This window comes from Epargyreus clarus, unplaced genomic scaffold (genome assembly GCF_041222505.1).
Source record: "Epargyreus clarus isolate Ecla_fem2 unplaced genomic scaffold, WU_Ecla_fem_2.2 ptg000015l, whole genome shotgun sequence".
Taxonomy (NCBI): Eukaryota; Metazoa; Arthropoda; class Insecta; order Lepidoptera; family Hesperiidae; genus Epargyreus; species Epargyreus clarus.
Genome location: NW_027332223.1, coordinates 5,563,922 through 5,586,699, shown reverse-complemented (window position 1 = coordinate 5,586,699; position 22,778 = coordinate 5,563,922). Strand labels below are relative to the sequence as shown.

The window sequence follows — 22,778 nt, the reverse complement described above, 5'->3', positions numbered from 1 at the left end:
TGGATGAACAAATAACAAAATACATTCTGAAAATAACAATCTATAGTTAAAACTTAGCAAACTTTCGTAAACTTAATGACAGCCAATATTATTTCAAGGCAATAATCGTATGTATTATTTAAAACTTAAAGTCTTACGCATGCAATTAGCCGCATGTTGATGATTACTTGGATATAAAAAGCGCATCCGGTACCGATCCTTGACCCACTTAGACGCGTGATAGACGCATCAGTCTGTGGAATGTTTGCCAAGACCATCTTCGTAATGACATCTTCCATATTTATACGGTACCTACATAAAAATGTGTTAGTGATTTAATGACTTTAATACACAACTATTAAACTGAATAATAATATAAGGGCGATAATCTTGGATGATGTTCTGAATTAACAATATTAATGGACACTTATTTATGTAGGTAGGTACATTCGTACATAAATCGGCAATTTTTCAACTATAAAATAAAATCACACAAAAACGAAAATAAAACCACTTTTATAAAAATAAGCAGCTATAAACTCTACAGAATAAATTAATTAAGCACAATGTCAACTAAACAATAAATATTACAAACATCCTTTCTTATTTATCTCTTAGCATATCGTTGATTCTCAATTAGTATCTTATATCTATATTATATCGTGATGTAAATTAATATTTGCACAAAAGTGAAGCTATACTTACTTTAAAAACGAACCGTTACCTTGCGGTTCTTCGAGAACTATCATCGGAGCTCATTTCTCCTACTTCTTAAGAATAATTAAATTTAATGCTCTCAGACAGTTGGGTACGGATATTCAGAATAAAAAGGTTGTAGCAAGTGATGTTAGAGGAATTATAGTACTTGCATGTCGTAGAAAAATCTGATTTGTTCGGCATACGAGCAGAACACTGGCACTAAAGAGTGGTTCAATACATATACTGGAGAGTTTACTTATTACAGTAAATGCTGCATCGTTGGTTCGCAAACATACAATGACTCGGCATTTTGATGCGGCCTGACGCATAAAACTTTTGTTGATTAGTTCAGAACGATTTATAAACCACTTCTGTAGCGAGCATGTTACGTAAAAAACGAGGACGACGAGTCACAGGAATGTGACACATGTGAATCGGTTTGCATAAATAATGAAAGCTTAATAGTTTGATCATTTCTTGTTATTTTACGCAGTCGGGCGTTAACGTTTCCATAATATTTTCGTGTTGCATAATACGGAAAGGTCGGATGCAGTTATGTAAAGGCGTGTTTCGTTGCACTGTTAAGGCATGTCATCAGACACAATTGTGCGTGATCGTTAATTCGGCTGGAGGCGTCAATGTCGCGACCGTGGCACCTGTGATATGGAGACATGACTTATTGGCTGAGGGTCGGCGGTCGTCTATTAACGCTGCACTAACAACACTCACTTCATGCTCGTTTAGTGTCGTGTGAATTGTTATTCAGTTATTTTATTCATGCTTGCGTCTGTTACGTGAGGTCAAATTAAGTAGCCTTGTATTGTATGATGCCAATTGTCAACGATGTTAGCGAAGATATGCTGTATTATGAATAAATTTTCTTATTATTGTTTTGTTGTTTACAGGGCCAAAGGAGTTCTCCTATCGCGGCCACAACTACTTCTATACCGGACATGTGCCTGCACTTGCTAACCGAAAGTTCGATTGGCTCGATGGCCGTAACATCTGCAGAGAATACTGCATGGACCTCGTTTCCATGGAAACCCAAGAAGAAAATAACCTGATCTTCAAGCTTATCCAGCAAGGTAAATTGTGTTACGTCATTTCCTTAGAGTTTTGCCGATGTCTGCTTCGGACGAATATTTAACTATACACAAACACTTAATTTAATAGTTTATAAGTAAATTGGAGACTGATTTCAAATATCTGATTCAAAACTTCGACGGTTGTAAAGCTCTGAATAGGTACTTACTCCGAATCGTTTGAAGAAGCTCCACTCCAGTAAGAGGCATGCATACTGGCCTATATCTTGTGAATGTTACTTATATGAATGTTTGTATGTTATACTGTTGTTGTATCTATGAAATAAATAAAAAAAACTTACGGAGACTTATTATTATTACTCATTTTCTATTAGGTAAAATAAGTTACAGGATATCGACCACTTTTAATATTCTAATTAGGTTGTCTGCATGACTGTGCGTTATTATAGTTGTTATGTTCTAATCTCTGAATTTTTTCAGACAATGTGCCCTACATCTGGACTTCCGGACGTCTTTGCGACTTCAAAGGTTGCGAGTCGCGTAAAGACTTGGAGCCCAAGAACATCTTCGGTTGGTTCTGGTCTGCCAACAGGGAAAAGATTGCACCCACCAACCAGGTTAATATAGAATTCTGAATCAAGTTTATTAACAACGTCAAATGCTTTCGAAGTAAAAAAATTGCTAAAATTTTTAGACATACATTTTTAGACTATTTTGTGTCATTCTCTAAATTTCCGTAGTATGTACAACGCATGTATTCTATGTGCCACAGAAAAGGTTTCAGGTTCGATACCCAGCCAGGCACACACCTAAAGAGAAGATTTATTTTCTGGATAGACTAATTTTATTCATGTCATAGGGAATTCTAGTATCGGGTATGATGTAGAGACAATTATTTAAATATTTAGGTGCATATGTAGATACCTAAATACCTATAAGTTTTAGATGATAAATCAACCATTAGTTACCTTCTTACCATATTGGTAGGTATCTACGTCTGTAGACATTTACATGTGTTGACTACAAACATAGTAAAATCCTTCACTTCCATACCTGCCACAAAGTTATTTGCATATTGTATAACATTACTGAACACGAGAATAAGTAAATGTGTTACATCTTAGAACAGAAACGATAAAGTACATTCGCAATTGCTACTGTGTAATACCCACATTGCATCACACGTCTGTACATTTTGCCCCAAAATGTATTTACTTTTGGATTATTTGGACCGATGTCATGAATATGCGGCTCACATATTTTAATAGAAAAGGTGCTTCTAAATGACGATTTTAACAAAAAGATCCGTGTGATTAAATAAGGTAACAAATGGAAACAAAAGTCCGTGATTTCGAATAAATAGGTACCTAATGAAACCGTATGTAATGTCGTGTGACATCAATCTTAACAAAAAATAATCTCGATAACCTTTTTAGAATCAGCTACGGTATAAAGGTGTCATGAAAATGATTCTGGGTTCGATTCCCGATTAAGCAAGAGCAATTACTTATTCGAAACGGCATAATTTACGTAAACAATGTTCAGGATTGGAATTAAATTAGGGATGTTGTTTTCTCCACTGAAATTATTACGCCGAATTCATAATCATACAGACTTAAATCTTCTAATAACTATGGGAAACTATGTCTGTGGATAAGTGACGTATTTATATAATAATTCTTTACAGATCCCCAACGGCTGGGGCTACAACGCATGGTCGCAAACCGGTCACAAGAAGCAACGCCAGCCTGACAACGCCGAGTTCGACATCAACGGCACATCGGAATCCTGCTTGAGCGTCCTTAACAACGTGTACAACGACGGCATCGCATGGCACGACGTGGCCTGCTACCACGAGAAGCCGGTCGTGTGCGAGGACTCCGACGAACTCCTCAACTACGTCGCCAGCACCAACCCCGGCATCCGTCTGTGATCTGACCTTACGTTACGACATTAACTTTCCAACAATTAATATGCAGCGTGTGTCTGACACGGCGGCCGAGTGCCAGTAACCGTTGAGAATATGGAATAGGCATGTAAACAAATTGTAGATTCCCTCGTCTCTACTTAAGTATCAACACAATTATTGACCCAAAAGTGCGTCTACACTGATATATGCTGAAGAAATAAGGACACGCGGGTGACGCAATTTTTCAACCGAACTTGTTTTCTTGTTTACATGCCAATCACTCAACGATTTTTCTTCACTCTTTTAAAATAATTCTCGTTTATCACACATATTTATGGAACAAACTGCACGTCGTTTCCGGACTTGCCATAATTCTCAATATGTAGCGATCTCTTCCTTATGCACTGCCCTTATCCCGTCGTACAACTAATGTACAGATTAGTAATAAGATATGATTAAGTTTAACTAAGATTATTTACCTAAGGGAAGAATTTCTATTTGTATATAAAATAAAACAAAACTCTCTATAACTTGTTTTATTTCAAGTAACAAAGTAATCACTTTAAGATAACAAAATAAAATCACGAATGTAAGAACTAGTGCACATTATGATTCTTTTTCACAACCGATTAAAGCACTTCAGAATTGAACCGATACAATCTTTTATCATCTAAAATCTAAGGCATTGATAACGAGATTATCGCTATAAATAAATTTTAGTGTGCGCTAGCACTTACCAAGAAAAATAACTTGGTCCCTATGATATCAAACATTTCTAAAATAGAATAGTAAACAACACTTATATAATATTTATCAGGAGGTAGATTTGTTGGTAAAAGGCGGAAATAATTGTACTCTTTGCCTTAAATCTACTTACATTATATACTTTGAACCAATCATCGACTTCGGCTACGCTTTGAGCAAATAACACCCGTAAAATCAATGAAATAAACGAATAACTGTTCAATTACCTTAAAATTAAAAAAAAACGAGTGGAATTTATACTCCAAAACACACATCAGTTATAAAATAGGATCTTGGTCAAAATAAAAAATAAAACAAAAAACACATTGCCATTTTGCTGCATACTAAACTCAAATAATAGTGATAACAGGTTATGCCATCTAGCGACATAAATATAAACTATAACAAAATACTAATTCAATCGCAAAACATAACCTAGGGCTTAGAATGCAATATATGAAAATAAACTATTTCTTCAATAAGTATTATCAACTTACTAGGTACTACTACTTATTAGGTACATTCATTGCTAAGTAACAAATAAATGCAAAAAAATTGTATGCATCTCAATGCTCTCCCATACAAAAAAAAAACAAAAATGTGGAACACCTATAAACAATAATATACTTATATGTCATTTCTATATGACCCTCTGAATGAGATACCACGTCCAATGGATTTGAGGTCATGATCTCTGTATCGTTCACACATCCTCAGATCTCGTGCTTTGTTCACCAATAGATTTAACACATTATATTCACAGCCATGAACTGTGATATATAGTTTAGAATATTTCTCAATTTCAGCAGGTGTTAATCTGTATGCATCTTTATTTTTCTCGTAGTTAACTTCAGTGTCGACGTCAGTGTCGCCATCTTCCGAGTCTATGTTGAACAACTGAGACAATACTGGCTTGTTGTCGACAAGAGTAGTGTACTCTTGTAACGACATCTGTAGTGTTACTGTTGGCAACTTTATTTTCTCGAAATTGGGTTTCAAAATGCACGCACGATGTTTCCGCCTGGTTATAAAGTATTTTGACAGGTCTGAAATAACAAACAAGAATGGTATAGCATGGCCAAAAATGTGTTGTGTTAAATAAACAATAAAAATATTTTTATACTTTCAACATAAACTTCCTTATTCTTCTCCAAAAATACTGGCCACAGTTCCAGTTCATCAATAATATTTACAATCTTTTTCTTTGACATTTCCAGGTAAAGATCTCCTAAAACCTGTAAGAATATTTTAGAACTTATTTAAAGTTTTAAAATCATAATTCAAATATGTTAAGCGCCATCTATTAGTCAATTGAGAAAATAAAATTAATAAGAGGAACATTCCAATATTAAAAAATATAAAGACATGAGTTAATCTGAATAATGATAAATATAAATGAATAAATAAGTGTGATGAGCATAAACATGATTGGAATCCCAATCTTATTTACTACTACTACTTTTAAATACAGCAACTTTTGCATGGTACAATGAGATATTTTTGAGGAATACACTGCTGGCAGAACCCCTAAACTTAATTACATACATGTTGACATTGCCCCTTATCATTAAATGGACCTGCATAGTACAAAATGCATATCCATGCATTACATCCATCATATAGGAATAATTTGCAAGCAGGAGCATAATTAAGAGGAGTATATATGTGTAATGTCTTAGCACAAACAATAATAATTAAATATTATATTGTAATATCCAGCATAACAATTTCCCAGCAAACAATACTTTGTTTCGTTCTCATCTATCTCCTAGAGAAGTTTCACTACAATAAAACTTACCACATCATTGCTCTTTGTTGTCATGAGTGCAATGGGCACAAAATATGTTCTGATAGCAGATTTTAAAAGCTCTTGGCACTTGTCCACTGAACCTTTATTCCATGATGTGGATATTGCATTTTGAATTTGACAATCATCACTGATCACCTGTAAAAATAGAAATAGAAATATTGAGTTATTAAAATTTTACTTTATTTTATATTATATATTTAAATAAGATGCATTGATTAATTTATTGCACCATCCTTACTCTGTTTCACTATTTCATACATTTTTTTTTACCTTTTTTGCAATGTCCTTTTAAGTCCATTTAATTAATAAAAATGTTTTGATATGCTTATGCAAACATTACGAGTATACTTTCCCTTTTTTATACAGGGATAATACATGTCACTGTATATTTCATTGTGTAATTTTAAAAAGAGAGGAGAGTAATACAAACTTTATCCAAAGGTGTAACCCCATGGATAGCAGCTTCAAATACTTTAGTTGGGTGTTTTCTGTACTCCACAGGTAAATCTGTATAAACAGACTTATCATCCGGATGTATGTAGATCCCATAGTCAACCAGCCAAATCAGGAACTGTGACTCCATAGTGATAACACCACGGGTCCACTTGTTCTTCCACATAACTGCAACATACTGCGAAGACACCAGTCATTTAGATTAATAATCTCTATATAAAAATACCTTAAACTGAAAGTGATTTCAAGTGTTGATGGTGAATATGTAGGACATTGTAATCTTATATATAAAATTCTCGTGTCACAATGTTAGTTACTTAGTTACAATGTTAGTACTCCTCTGTAATGGCTTTACTGATTTTCACCAAATTTTATATGCATATTCAGTAGGTCTGAGAATCGGCTACTATCTATTTTTCCCACCCCTAAGTGATAAGGGTTGTTCACCCTTATCATTTTTTTATTTATATGGCATCACAATGTTTGGCGGGTCAGCTAGTAGATATATGTTATTCTGATGTGAAGGCAACATAGCATGGTTTTTAATATGGGGCACTTCTTATAATATGAGATATTATTTTTACTTATCAAGTAATAGCAGTAGAGCATCAGAGAATGCCCCTGATTAGTTGTCCTATTTTGTCTCCTGGGATATCTAGGGCAGTGACTATGTACCAGCAAATAGAGCTATAAGCTCATCATCAACGACAAGCACAGATGCTGATAATCAATGAGCTGCAAGTCCAGAAAATAAGTTACAATTTATTTAAATCATTGATAAGTTGATGCTTACATCCTTATCAAAGAACAAGTGATAAGCGAAGTTCTTTGATAGGAAGGAATATAGTTTACTGTTAGAATTATCTAATTATATGCACTTATAATTAGGTAAATATCAATGAAGTTTGAAAATAATCTATGAAATCATCACACCAAGAATACTATATCGATTCGAGCTCATTAAGCATATTTTAATTTTACACTTGCGCACTGATCATTGATAGTTTAACAATTACTTTAAATAAATTATTGAATGGGATATAACTTTCGCTAGAAGGCGTCAAGTACTTAAAATATGGTTTGTGTAGTTACCTGACCGTGATTGACATCGGATATAGATTTTTTTAGATTATTCGCAGCTTCCACGTTCTCAAATGATGAATGAATAACGTCTCTAAACTCTCTAGAAATCTCGTCTACTACACAAAAGAACGAAAAAGGATTCGTAAAAGTTGTTACTGTCACTTCCATTTTGGAAAAATCTGCTTACTGGTTTAAGAAATGTAGTATATGACTGTTTATATAGTTTACTTAATAAATAAGTAAAATCTTAAAGTACCTTCCATTTCAACAAAAAGTAAAATCTAAAAATGTTTCTTGAGTGTCAAATTACGCGCGATCAGCAACAAGTAAATAGGGTTGCCAGTAAGATTCCTATGCAAAATTATTGCATAGCATAGTGCATTAGAGTTGCCATCGCTTTAAAATTTATTTTTCATCAAAATAATATATATGTACTTACTTTATTGGTTAAATTTACTTTATAGTGTGAAAAATCATTATTTTTATAATATGATTATTTGTTGTTATTATCATTGTTGAACGAACATTTCATTTCGGATTCTGAAAGTTGCAAACTATACTTAGTTCCCAATTCACGGAGAAGGTTGATATTTATATTATAGAAGGTTTATTTTTTAGAAATCAAAAGCCACTAGACAATTTTGCTAATATAATATTTATTCTTAAATAAGTAATTGCTAAAATATACCAGCAGGAGTATTAAATGATTCTTTTTCATTGAAACCTCAACACACACCTAACATGGAAACAGCATTGTGAAAGTGTTACTTGCATATTTTTCTTATATTGTCTATCACAAAACAAACAATGAACGTGGCCTGAATAAAATGCTGTAAATTATTAGAATATCTCAAACAATGAACAAGCAGAGTACGGGTTTTACTGGAACCGGTCTAGGACCTTTTCCTATATTAACGCATGTTTGGGCAGACGTACTAGGGTGAGGATTGTGATGACCTCTTAACAAGCCCTAAGTTAAGCTTATCTTGTATGAATATCTTCTATTTGATCTGTGTGGATTTTTTTCGATTTAGCTATTTTAATTTTAAATACTATTCCTCAAACTAAAATTAGACAAATGTTTTCAATAAATAGAACTACAATTAGTCGGGTTTTTACAATACCGAGTTTAAACATTTTTAACGTGAGGATTGAGCTTCAGAGCTTTCAGGTCCTGTTAGGGGCTTTTATTCCGCCATGTGACAACAGATGGCATTGTTCACCCATCATTGAAATCTCTCTCTTGAAATTAAATTGGTGTTGTTTTGAAGAATATTAGAATGAACCGGCGTGTGACTCAACGTCTTTAACGTTGTCAACACTTTATGAAACGCTTCAACTAAAAGTTCTAAGTATTAAGATTAGATATATTAAATGTACTGGCTTCATAACGTAACATTTACGAACAATAGTAATACACTGCGTGTAGCGGGTTTGATTCTCGGCTAAATTAAATCCTAATTTTAACGTTTTAACCGTATTAATCGCAGAGATAATTCTAAAAATTATCCGAAAAGCACTGTGAGTAATATAAAATACAGTGGTATTTTGTATTAAACTGTGCTCTTGTGAGATTTTAGCAAGATTTACAGCGTCGATTCATATGGCACCTGCAGAGGAACCGGGTTCGATCTAAGCAGAAATACTAAAACGTGATGGAACTTGATGTTTTCATTGAACATTTTTCAGTGTCATATTTTATACTTTGACCTGTAGGTAGAGCTAGAGATAGAGCTCTAAGTTTATAAAAGATAGAGTTCTAAGTTTGCATTTTTCTTTTTTTAAACGTCTTCAAAAAATAATGAAACTATATATTTACAAAAGACTGTTTTTTTTTTTAATTTTAATGTATCCATGACCGCTGTCTGGATGTCCCTCACTTTTTTTTTACAGTTGTTAATTAATAAAATCTCTTGTTCTCGTTAGCATTTCTTGTTAAACTGGTGCGACATTAACGCCACACCCAGTTCTAGCGCTGCTATGGTCTATTTAGGGCATATTTGGAAGGTGTGGCCAAGGGAGACATTTATAAAACAGGTGTCACGACTCAGTCCTCGTATATAGCAATGCATATGGGTTTGTTTGCCGATGTCAATCGGCAGGAACATCGAATTTTTTATTTTCTTTAATAGATTTTAGATAACTATTACGGAACGCATTATGTGAACTGAATCACAAACATTCTATTAATATAAAATAGAGAATGTCTTATTGCTACCGGAATTGAATCCCCTTCCCTAACACACGGTGTATTTGATCCACTAAGCCGCCATTTGCTGTGTGTAAGGGACTGTTCAAAATATATCTTTGTCTGTCGTATAATACTGGAAATGTTACCTATTTGTTAGCAGATAATAAAATTATTGTTATTGTAAAAAGTACGACAGCATACGAAACAAGCATAAAAAATGTATAACATGGTTAATACAACAATAAGCACACTTATATTTTATATTGTGATTATGTTCTACAGTCACAATAATATGTCACAGTAATATGTTTAGGGGATAATAAAATGTTCTTATTATTATTACTGAGCAAATATTTTCCAATTTCCATAAAGGCCCATAAAATTTTAAATTGTTAAATTATTTATGTGATGTAGTTAATTGTCTTTGAACCCTCACCACTTACGTGCTTTATAGGTACGTCTTTGTTGTAAGTTTTGCTCGGTTTGTAAAGAAACTCTGGATAAGTCACGCAACAATAGGTACTTCAATTTCGTTGATTGTGAGGTCGCAATAGGGTAAAGAAGTGGTAAGGATATGGTAATGAATCAGTGAGGGTCACACAGAGGTGACAGTAGAGCGGCGTGCGTGCGAGATATGGGGCGTTGGCACAGCCACCGGTGATGTGCTGATGTCAGTGGAAGCGGCGAGCGGCGGCTCTCCCGACGGCGGCGGGCGCACGCATGGAATGCAGCGGCGGGCGCGGGGTGCGGGCGCGGGCCGCTGCTGCCGCGGCGACGCTCGGTGCTGCCCGCCTCGCCAGTCAGCCGCGCGCCACCCGACACGAGTGTTGTTCGAGACGTGCGACACCACCTCCGCCCGCGCACAGGTACGTATCACACTCGACCTTCAAATTATTTCTTCGCTTTGCGTCTCTTCGGGGACCGACCGAGTGGGGTCGGCGAGCGGGCGCCGGCTTTGCTGAATATTTTGACTTTGTCCAGTCGACGGCCGACCAGAAATAGCCGGTGGTCGACCGTGCCGGTAGGTATCTCCTCCTCGAAAGTGTCGGCCTCCGACGGCGCTGGGGCGCGATGACCCGTCGAATGTTTGCCAAACGAGAATCCCTAAATACTTACCGGTCAACGCTTCTGCGGCTTTATCAGTGTTACATATTTATTATTTGTCGGTGCGGTGAGGTCAGCGAGCGCGCGCGGCGATGTGCGCCTTATCGCGTGAGGCGTAGGGTCGGCGCGGGCGCCCGCGACGACGACAACACGGGCGCGCCCGACCTCGGCTCTGCTCTGTCTTTGCTCTGTTCTTGCGTCGTTCCTATTTACAATAGGTATATAAGATACCGACACTTACGTAGGTACTTCATTCTAGACTAGTCGTGTAAGGGATTTAGTTCTAACTGCTTTTCAACGTCTTTGACATTTACCAACAAAGATTAAATTCGTTGCTTACCAAAAGGTAACCACAGTGACGTATTTCAATAAGTACACGAAGTAGGTATGCACTTATATGAAGTTGCCGCTCCTTTGGTCATATTACCATTAGTAGCAAAGAATTTCTTTAATATCACTGCTTTATTTGCTAGTTTAAATTGCAATATTTTTTATCTTTTTTCATCATGGTCAAGAAGGGAATAGAAAATGTGCTTACCTATTTTACTTTTAGTCTGTTTTTTAAAGTATGAAATAGATACTCGCACCTGCAAAATTTTCACACTTAAATTAAATGTCATAGGTACCTACTGCTAGGGTTGGTAAGTGGAAACGTGACTGACTTATATAAACTTGTTAACTCTTAAATATTATTACAACCGTAACGTTGTTTGTTGCAATGACGTATTGAAACAGCGTGTGTGCGACCCCAGCATTTACCGCAATTGTTCACTGTGAAAATGATAGTTTCATTGTCGTATACTTCACTCGCCTACATGAAAATATGTTAGCGATGCGAGACGATGTTAGCGTGAGTTGCCCGCCGACGAGGGATCCGGCGCTCGTCCGGTGTTGTCTTCACCAGCAGCGCTCGGTGCGTGAAAACGTGTGCGACTCTCGTTACACGAATGTGGCCCTTATCCTGTACTGTAATGTCACATAATTCCCTGCTGTTATATCAGGACTTAGTACACCCTAGACGCATCGTTCAAACCGCTCTCGGCCTCGTTGCTTATCGTAAGCGAAATTCGTACTTAAACCTACCAAGAATAGATTCGTAACTGCTTGCCGGGGGCCAGGCGCTAACAGTTTTTCATAGTCGTAGCAGGCCGAGATCCCAACGCACAAGAGAGTGAAAGTTGGGGGTGGGTGACAAGAAGGGTGGTGGCGCTCCCCGCAGGAGTGGTCGACCCGGGACTTCCAGCTAGTATTTGCTAAATTTGCTGCTTTTAGGCGGTCGCCGACAAAAAAGAAAATTTCTATTTGAGACGTACGTGAGAGTTACTTTTCAATAGAATTAAACCGTATTGGAACTTAAACTTGTACTAACCTCAAATTATAACTAAACAATTTGATTCGATATTTATCAGTAAAATAGTTAACGTTTAGATAGTATAGCAATATCTTCTTACAATTAGCTTCTTAATATATTTACATCTTAAGAGTATGATAATGTATTGCATATAGGTATGGAAAGTGTAGATATCGGTATACAATACCTATGTATCTATATATACTTTATTGAAATATAATCGAATTAAGTATGACGTTTAATCCTTGACGGACATAACATATTTACTCAATATGAGAAGCAGTTCGGTGATTTTGTTTAAAGAACAAGTACCTCACTTGTTCTAAAACATCGCATATGACCGATATAGGCTTTACTCATGCCAGCGAGCACCGAACTCGTGCTAACTCCAATGTCAGCCCGAGGTGCGCCCCTGACACACCTGTTAAATTAGTTAATTCTTGCGTGCCTGCCCGACTTGGAAATATACGTTATTGTATGTGTCTATACTCTATAGCTCTATATGTAGCTATAGCTAAGCACAACTATCCACACTACGTCAACCTTTAACTCAAATGTTACGCTCGATGCTTGGACACATTAAATCATTACTCTTAGTAACACTTCATTTTGTGAATATAAGAAATAAATAAAGAATTCCTTAATCTTAACTATTAAAGTTGATATACTTATCAATTGCTTTGCTCTTTCATGGGTCCATTTGCAAGCGGCAGAAGCAGAGTGAACGGTTTTTTGATTTTTCTTAATGAACCCTATCTAAACATTCGATTCGGCACAAAAAGGAACCGATGTCGCTCCCTATAAATTGTTAATGTTGCGTGAAATCCTCGTCATAGTCGGTTTAACTATTTGTATGATAGGTAAAATGAAATAAAAATTAGGCTTAATTGTTTGCTATAAGGAAAAAATATTGTTATTTATTGGATCGATCAAGCCCAAAACGCTGACCTTAAATTACTTATTTTATTCACATTAGTCTACAGTCACATAGATTTATACATAGGTTCATACTATCCAGTATTTGAAGACGTTCGCCTTTTAGAGACTACCTTATCTAGTAGGTAATTGTTATGATAGGGACAGGTATTCCATCTTTATCCTCCGGGACCCATCGCACCTGCGACCCCTTTTATACGAAGTTGACGTAAGGCATTCAGGGACGGCAGCGGACGTTTTTGAACAATCGCTAACTATATAATGTTCAGGCTCCTACTGTTCGTAGATATATAATACGAGCTTTTGCCCGCGGCTTAATATTTTAATATTTTCATATTTATAAGTACTATTTTCATCCCCTATTTTACCCCCTTGGGGTAGAATTGATCGAAATCCTTTCTTAGCGGATGCCTACGTCATAACATCTACCTGCATGCCAAATTTCAGCCCGATCCGTCCAGTGGTTTGGGCTGTGCTTTGATAGATCACTACGTCAGTCAGTCACCTTTGAGTTATATATATTTAGATTTAAGTACATATATTCGTTATGTCGCAAACGACCATGCTGTCCACCTGATGATAAGTGGTAACCAACTCCATATAAAACAGGTATTGTAACCCCTAACAGGCATGTTGCTACTCCTGAGGATGGTCACCTCACATAACTCAGCTGAAATCCACACCTTTTCACCGAAGAACTATTTCACGCTTAAAATAGGTGTGACGGCGATACCTCCGCGGTCGAAATATACTGGTAGAACCAGTAACCTTTTTTTTACTTGACTATATCGATTTTCTGAATATAAAGGCGAATGAATCAAATATTCTTTCACATCACGAATGAATCACACACTTTCACGAATGAATCAAATATTATTTCACGACTATAGATATCGAAAACAAGACGTGTTTACACACTATCTATTGTTTATTATAGTATTCCAATTCAAGTGTTTTCAACATGCGGAGAACACGAAAATTAATCGGTCTCGTCTGTTATCATTAGATAGTAGCCGTTAAGCTATGTTAGAAGCCTTCAAGCGGCTTTAAAACTTCTGCCAATTGGGTTGCCACTAATCCACCTCCACCTGTGCCTCCACCAGCCCACAGCGCATGAGAGGATGCCCTGCAGGCTGTATGTTTATGGGGTAAGCCTAAGGCGTGACAAGACAAATACCTCGCCTATTAGAACAATTATTCTGCCGTCTATTGAAGGAGGACATCTATTGAAAGGTTCTATTGCGCGGAATTTATCCATTCAGGTTTTTCATTGCTCGTAATTTTGACCTAATATTTTTTATCGTACTTCAGTAAATTTTTGCCAACCCGTTCGCATAAGGCTAATTTATTTAAATGGAGACTCCATTTAAATTAAATAGAAATGTCGCCTAGATTACATCTATATAGAGATCCTTGTATTTTATAACGTGGGAATTATGTGGGAATTAAACGCATTACCCATAACCGGAACTGAAATTTCAATCTACTTACCGACGCCTCTAGAATACTAATATGCTTATCGAAACCTCGCGAATATTAGTGCTAAGGGTAACTTACTTGAACTTTATGCAACTAAATTTGGCAACTATTAATATACACCTGAATTTATTTCTTTAATTATGTACCCACTCGAACCGCAGTATGTACTAGTCGACTGGTTTTGTTAACTAGGTCATATGGTCCAAGAGAGGGTCAACATTTTTTAACCTTTAACACGACTATGCCAATAGATATGGCGGGTAATAAAATAAAACGTACGAGTATAACGTATAGCATCCTTTTTACAAGATTTTTTAAAAGATATACAATATTGAAACTGGACATTTCACTCATTCCATTTATTAACTGAAAAATATTTACAATTATAATTAAATTTACAGAAAATTAAAAATAATAAATTAAACTACACATACAAAATAACTTATTTACAAAATTTACATATATACAAAAACGAAAAACAAAAATATAAAAACAAAAAAACTACCATAAAAAATTGTCGCCATCACTGTCTTTGGGCAAGGTTCCCAAGACGCTGGCAGCATTTCCTCTCTGAATTGCTATACCAATTCTTTGAGCAAAATGCATGCCAGCTCTCGGGTCCCCAGAGACGTCGACCAAACGAGTTGACAGCTGTTTAAACAACTGCCAAGCATCCGGACCCCATGGACCCAAAGTTTCAACACCAAACGCCACAAATATATAGTTATTGCATAAACTAATATATTTACGACGCTTGGCGTTTTCAGCAGCAGTAGCCGCCGCCCCCGCGCCAGAGGAAGACGCCTGTAGGTGAGAAGGAGCCAGTGTGTCGACACACGTAGCGTCCCACACTAGCATCCTCCCCCCTTCCAGGGTATTAACGTCATACCGTTGAAACTGGATAATTTATTTCAAATATATTTAAAACTTTATGCCTTATTATATTTAAAATGTGCAAAACATTGAAAAGAAAAACCGTGCACGGCTTTAACGTAAATGTAGCGATGGGACGACACAAAATGGAAAATACGAAACGAACTTTAGTGCGAACTCATCTTCAAAGGCAGGAAAAAGTGAGATATACTAAAGTATAATCGCTGAATTGTTCACCGCTTTAGACGATGTGTCCAAGCAGATAGAATAGAAAGGATGTAGTATCAAGATCGATAGCGCATATATGATATTCGATGACATAGAGCGTCGAGACGTGGTCTCACGCGTAAACTAAAAGTGACTCAACGAGCTATCGCGACAATTTTGTTCGATATTTCTCATGCGACAGAAACCGTAACGATGAAATGACAGGGAAGAGCGAAAGTTACCGACATAGCCTTGAATGGCTGGCTGAAAGGAGTAAGCCGCCGCAATTAATGTGAGAAACTCTAATTTTCCAACTTAAACATAATTACCACTGACCTGAACGTCACATATTGAAAGGGACACAAATTTAGGACTAAATAGGTATCCAACTTACACAATGGTTCATAGTAGATCTATTTCAAGACCAAGTAGGAAGTTATAACCGGAAAAAATTTAAAGCAAATCCCAGGTAAACGATTTGCTCTTAACATGACAGTCGAGGCACACATTTAAATAGAATCCAGTACTGACCGAGCAGGTACCATTGCCACACCTATTTCTATCGTGGAGCAGTAGGTACTTTTGTTTTGGTAGATGGGTGTGGATGTCTCCTGACCTATATACGAGGCGACTCTAGTGCTCAGGAGTGTTAACGTTTCAGAGGTCGGCTTCAGGTAGAACAACTCTTATATATGAAACTGATTACAGTTGCCATGGACGGCAGAGACAACTTACAATCTGGTGGACTGCATTCTCGCTTCCTACTTTAATCTATACTAATATTATAAAGAGGCAAACTTTGTTTGTTTGTTTGATTGTAATGATTATGCTCAAAAACTACTGGACTGATTTTAAAAATTCTTTTACCAGTCGAAAGCTACATTATCCACGAGTAACTAGGCTATATTTTATATGAAATATATCTGATAAATACATTTTGAGGCGGTACAAAGTTTGCCGGGTCAGCTAGTCGTATAATTAAAAAAAAACCTCGTCTTTAAAGACAAGTAGAACTAAGCGCCATATTAATTTTGAGATCAGTTCGGGATCAAAATATGGACGAACGGTTTGAATAAAACTAGAAGCAATTGATGTAACAAACGTTATTTTTTTCGGCAAAATAAATAAAATGTATACTGACGTCATAATGTTTCGCCATGCAAAAAGTTGTTTAAATGGAGTTGATAAACAGAAGAAATAGTTTTTGCACAGGACACAATCGTTTTTCAACTACTCACGTGACAGATCGATCACCATATCGGTTTTCACTGTTACTTCCAGGTTCCGGGTTCGATTCCAGACCAGCAGATGAAGGATTAAGGTTAGGATTGATACAGTTAGTATCATTTTTAGAGCAAATTAAGTACCAAATTAAAAACTTAGGCAGACAGGGTAAAGTTGTACCTACCTATACGTTCTAACACGAGACAGAAAATCCCCAGCGGGAGGCTTAGTAACACGTCACAAGTATTTTTAGACGTAAATGTTGTGCTTGTGTGGGGCTTGATTCAAGCATGTGATTCTAAGAACATTACAAGGCGTTCCATCTTAGTCTTTAGCATAGAAAAAACAAGTTTACATTTGACTTCTTGATACTGTAACTTTAAGGCTGACCGCTCATTGACTACAATTTAAGCAACTAAGCAGTGGTTAATGCCACTATCAAAAGTTTCTCGACTATTTAATAGCTTATTTACCTATTTACCTTATTTACTTAGACAATCGACTTGAAACTCGAAAATTAAACATGTCCCGTTCGTCAGTCATTCGAACAATAAATTGGACGCCCAAGTGGTAGTGTGTTAAGCAACTGTTCTGTAGCTTAAGCGACCGAATTATAGCTTACGAAACTATCCCTTAGCTATAGCAGCCAGTGGATAATCAGCCTAATACTATGAAATGGTATTGACCAATTAAGCCATTTTTAAATACAAATATTATTACTTGGGTATTCTTTATTCCACGTACGTAGGTACACTTCATATCGTGTCACCCTTCTAGGAAATCATAATTCCCTTAGCGTTTAAGCAATGGACGACTGGACGTGTTGGTAGCGTGCAGTACAAGAAGTTGTTAGCTCGATAAAAAATTAACCTCCACTTTCATGAACACTTAAACATTCCTAACACCGAACGTTAATAGCAGGTAAAAGTACCTTAAAGTATAACTACATAAAAGCTACGTATATTTAAACAAAATATGGTCCTCTGCACCTCTATTTGTGGTTCAGGAACTTATGTGCAGACAAGATCTAGTTCGCGACTTTGTGCGTGTGGTGTAAAAGATTCGAAAAAAAGTAAAAAATCTCTCAATTTTCCACGACTATCCTTAAGAAGTTCGCCGTTAACACTTGGCATTCCCGTCGAATATTCTCGTTAAGAGCTGCAATTGCCCCGTGACTTCAAGTAGTCCCAAAGGAAGAAGTCTGGGATGGTTAATTCAGGCGATCTTGCTCGCCATGCCAAATCGCCAAAAAGGGACATTACGCGACCAGGAAACGCTTTCTTCACAATATCCATAGTGGCTCGTGCTGTTTGTGTGGTTGCACCATCGTGTTTCGGTAGAAACAAATCTTTTATCATGTAGCGTTCGCCAGTAACAATGGCGTCCTCAAAAAATAAGTCCCGATCAGTCCTCCCGCATGAACGGCGCACCAGGCAGTGACTTTAAGTGGATATGATGACTCAACAACAGCAACAAGCCTCACAATCGCAGCTCTTGAGAATATTCGACTGGAATGCGAAGTGTTACCGGCGGAAATGTTAAGGAAAGTCGAGAAAAATATAATAAAACGGGCGCAAAATTGTATCAACGCTGGTGGAAGACATTTGATAGATATCATATTTTCTAATTTGCAAAAAAAAAGTTACAGCTCCTGATAAAGATTTCTATTTCTCAAAATCACTTTTTTTATTCAGTACAAAAATTATTCAAAAACAAAATGGGATGATTAATTTTGCGCCACCCTATATAACATGTGTAGGTACTGTGAACATGAATCGAATAAAAAAATAAATATAGTTAATTCCATTCAAATCCCTGTATGAATGAAAAAATAGCATTACTTTTGGCGTCGACTCCGGACTTGGTCCTGGTATTGATTTTGGATTTAGTCCCGACTCTGTTCCCCGAGTTGGTCCTTCATTAGACCCCAGTTTAATGGCGGGCTTATGACACACTCGGTTCCATATCAAGTTTCTTTTGCGCCTGATAAGAAATCAGTTGTCGATGTTACAACAGAAACCTTCGTACTATCAAAAGTTAATATTTCGATCTTCTGTGGTTTCCCCATCCCCGAGGTCTATTTTGGAATGCTGTATGTTAGTAGATAGCAGACATATCTCTATCCCTTTCCTTCAAACCACAATCCAGAGTAGGTAAGTGCCGCTACAATCAAAGCACGGAGAGTTTGAGATTGTGTAACATTATAAAGATCATGTCTGGAAACTTAACTTTATGGTTAATAATATTAGTAGGAAATATTTTACTTTAATCACAACTTTGGTGCATAACAATGTACAGTACAGTGACGTAAAATTTACATTAAACTTTTTTAAACTTTTTTAATTTGCAAAATTCGATTACTCGAAATATTTTTTTTATACTGCTATAATTTAATAACCAACGCTATTCCTATAATTATTGCAATCATTTTATTACCCGCTATGTTAGTTTAAGGATAGAGTCATATAGCCATACCTACCTATTCTTGGGATTCTTTCAAATTACCTTGGTGTTAAATTTCACTAAAATTAGTTTGGTAATTTAGCTGTTAACCGGTGACTAATAGATAAAGTTTTACATAATATATAATGTTAAGTATGAACTCGAGAATTTTATCTATGTGGTCGAGTATACAACATATGAGGAAACATAGGACAAATGGTCCAAATGAACGTTTCAAGTTCGAAAGTGGCCTCACTCTCGTAAAATCATCAATTCTTAGGTCGTTGTGAGTACAAAGTGTACAAATGAATAAAATTTAGGCGTGTGACGAAAATTTAAAAATAGCTGCTAGAATCTCCGTACCGTGAAAATATGCTCATGTGCTTGTTTTCACGATACAAAAATATAAAAAACAGTTTCTATAACTGTTATCTTATGTGACCTATTTTAGAGTAAATTCTGTAACTGTCCTGCAACCCCATACCAACACTAACCGTATGTATTCACAAATATTTCAGACGATTTAACCATCGACTGCACCATATGAATAATATGTGATGGCTCACGACTAGTTGAAAATGCTTTCACATCTTTCACAGTGGATCACAGCAGCGGAAGCAGAGATGTGTTACGGTGGTATTGATCCAACCCATCCCCCGCTCTTCCACAACCTTCCAGTAACATCAGTTCGTAGAGTTAACATTACACTAATAGGTACGTACAAAAATCGTATCTAAAAGCTGCATATGTCCCCTGTGAAGTGAGGCTTGTTTTTTCTTTATTATACACACGAATTTTTGCTTTTACTCTTATACATATGTCCCGTGGTATGCAAGAACGCAATCGACATTGCAGACTTGTGGTGAAGATTTGAGTCGTGGTATCCTATCAAATCGCGGTCCTATGATACTCTAATCGACCCAATGTATTGGATAATATTACGCAGGGAAGTAAGAAACAAAGTGGATACATTTAATTTGTAAATCAATGTGTTTAAAGAAACGTTCTGTAACCTATATATCTTCAAACATTCATGCTTCACAAAGCGGATAATTCGTGTCAATAGAGAAAAGTTAAGACAGGCTTACCGGGCAAAAACTAAGAAGCAAGTAAGAGACACCAATGTTAAATGTGGTTAGACGGTTGAACAATTCGCGTGTCGGATAGAAAATACTTATCCCTACTTATCAAGGTAAGGTTTACCTATATCTATTCGTAAATGCTTCATTTCTTTTGATTTAACACGCTCATTCGATATTTAGAGGTCTCTGCTACCAACTTGGATGGGATGGTATGTTTAAGCTTAGGACTAAGTTACAACGACATACTAGAACACAATACAGTTTGTTATACGATTGTAAAGGAGTCGCGAAAGGCGGCTACTGGCTCGAGCGAATTGTTAAGATTTTATCATTTATAATTATTTGTTTATTTCAATTACAAACTAAACCAAAACCATCTACGGATACTCGTATTTACCTGTAGTCTAGCATACTATTTTTTGGATAGACAGAAATGTTAAGCTAAAGCAACAATCGGTCTAAATGTTGTCCGAATATGGTATAGTTTGTGTTTCTATAAATAAGTAAAGACTTTTTTGACAATACATATACTAAGTAACATTTGCTTTAAAGTCGGTCTGGTTGTGTCTCTTCTTATAAACTAAGCGAAAATGCTTCGTATGCTGCCAGTGCGCGTTATTATCGGCAAATAAGATAATATAACTGCTATCTACAAAAGGTAGATAAAATAGGTAGAATGAAGTCTGTTAAACAAGCTTGCTTTATTTTTCTGTACCCAAACCTATGTTGTATGGAACATCTACATCTTTTAAAATCGTGGGAAGTATATTGGCACCTGCGGCTATATGGATTGCTTTACCCCGGTCCCCCCGCACGTTTCACTCTCCCGGTCTCGCCAATATGGTTACCGAAGCGTCGTTATCGTACATCACTTGACGTTAGTTGCGAGGGAGATGATATGGTTCTTGTGACGTCATTAATTTGTTTTGTAATTATTTCTTCATTCATAGCAACAAATGCATTCTGCATGTAAACATAAGTAGTGCCAATGCCTGCAATGCCATCTGTATCAACAGATCTTGCAAAATTAAATACGTTTTAACAGATTCTGATCCTGTCAGACTCGATGGAAATTAAACTTTGTTATTGACTTTATGTTTGTATATATATTTTCGGGTATAGATAGAATTGTATACCTTTGTATTTTTTTTATATTTAGTCAACATTTTATGCTTTTACACGGAGGCCAATATCACAATATCATCTTAAGAAACTTCGTTAACTGGAAAATTAGACCAACCTGAATACTACGTAATCCGAAAGATAAGCTTAATGACAAGAAAAAGTCCAAGCAAGTTGCATGTACGCTCGCAAGTACGGTACAGTAAGTACGAATGGGAACACCCCATGTTAAGATTGTTAGCTCACGGGCGGTGCGCGGCAGCTGTGGCGCAGCTGGCGTGGTGGGTGCTTTTGCTCGTTTTGCCACAACCCTGCCCGAGCCATACATGTAGCACGCTATAATTGGGGCTCACTCACCGGCGACTAGCGTCTAACTGGTCGGGCTTAGGACATCTGGCGCAGTTTATCACGATTACTAATGCTGCTCGTATTACTTACCTCTTCGTTCTAAGCAAACGTTTGTGTTAACGAAATTATTTTACGAACTAATTCGTGAATTATGAAGTTATTGATAATGTTATCAATCTCACCAATGTATAGGACCGTGAAACGATGTTTGTTTGCTATTTTTTGATAGTCAATCAAGATTTATATTGTGTTGTATAATTTTATCTACAATTAGATTTATCAAAAGTGGCCATATTTTGTAATAATTTAAATTTTATTTTAATTTTTATTATATTTCGTAAAACACTCACATTTACATTTAAAACTTAGGAACAGAATTGAAACTTAAATAGTAGAACATACACCAACAACTGTTTCATAGAGGTTAAAACACTTGTTTATAATTACTTCATCAAATAAATGAAGCGCAATACCTTCACAAAACAATGCGAGTCGTACGCACAACATGTATCTACGTATAATAGCGACTCTACATCATCCGATCAGGTATATTGCACGTCGAAAGACGATACCCGATGACATCGACATTCTCATACACTCCCGATAACGATTCTAACATCGTCACTTCTTCAGTAGCGTCAATGAGTAAATACGCGCACAATATAGCACCTATACATACATTTTCTTCTAATTTCCACC

At 36.4% G+C, this 22,778-nt stretch overlaps 4 protein-coding genes across 5 annotated transcripts in view; 3 read left to right on the top strand and 1 right to left on the bottom strand.

The window, feature by feature from the left end:
* slf (C-type lectin domain-containing protein slf) overlaps window positions 1–4,160 on the top strand; it is a 28,068-nt gene extending 23,908 nt beyond the window's left edge. The window contains exons 3-5 of the mRNA XM_073080550.1: window positions 1,584–1,763; window positions 2,202–2,338; window positions 3,409–4,160. Of these exons, the coding sequence (XP_072936651.1) occupies window positions 1,584–1,763; window positions 2,202–2,338; window positions 3,409–3,654 (563 nt within the window). The 3' untranslated portion in view covers window positions 3,655–4,160. The remainder of the gene's footprint in view (window positions 1–1,583; window positions 1,764–2,201; window positions 2,339–3,408) is intronic.
* The window catches only part of LOC140747680 (protein phosphatase 1L), a 238,542-nt gene that overhangs the window by 59,930 nt on the left and 155,834 nt on the right, over window positions 1–22,778 (top strand). The window lies entirely within an intron of this gene.
* Window positions 4,152–8,031, bottom strand: LOC140747908 (uncharacterized). Its single transcript, XM_073080549.1, has 5 exons — window positions 7,730–8,031; window positions 6,615–6,815; window positions 6,173–6,319; window positions 5,498–5,609; window positions 4,152–5,420 (listed from the first exon to the last, which is right to left on the bottom strand). The coding sequence occupies exons 1-5, from the start codon at window positions 7,886–7,888 to the stop codon at window positions 5,002–5,004; spliced, it is 1,038 nt and encodes a 345-aa protein (XP_072936650.1). The 5' UTR covers window positions 7,889–8,031; the 3' UTR covers window positions 4,152–5,001.
* Window positions 10,565–22,778, top strand: part of LOC140747675 (uncharacterized) — a 37,668-nt gene continuing 25,454 nt past the window's right edge. For both annotated transcript variants that reach the window (XM_073080208.1, XM_073080207.1), the window contains exon 1: window positions 10,565–10,777. In XM_073080208.1, the coding sequence (XP_072936309.1) occupies window positions 10,580–10,777 (198 nt within the window). In that variant the 5' untranslated portion in view covers window positions 10,565–10,579. The remainder of the gene's footprint in view (window positions 10,778–22,778) is intronic.

Excerpts from the sequence above, each read along its gene's own strand:
- LOC140747908 (XM_073080549.1), bottom strand. The coding sequence starts at position 7,888 with ATGGAAGTGACAGTAACAACTTTTACGAATCCTTTTTCGTTCTTTTGT. Across the intron at positions 5,610-6,172 it reads CAACAAAGAGCAATGATGTG|GTTTTAGGAGATCTTTACCT; the intron begins GTAAGTTTTATT and ends ATATTCTTACAG. Across the intron at positions 5,421-5,497 it reads TAAGGAAGTTTATGTTGAAA|ACCTGTCAAAATACTTTATA; the intron begins GTATAAAAATAT and ends TTGTTATTTCAG.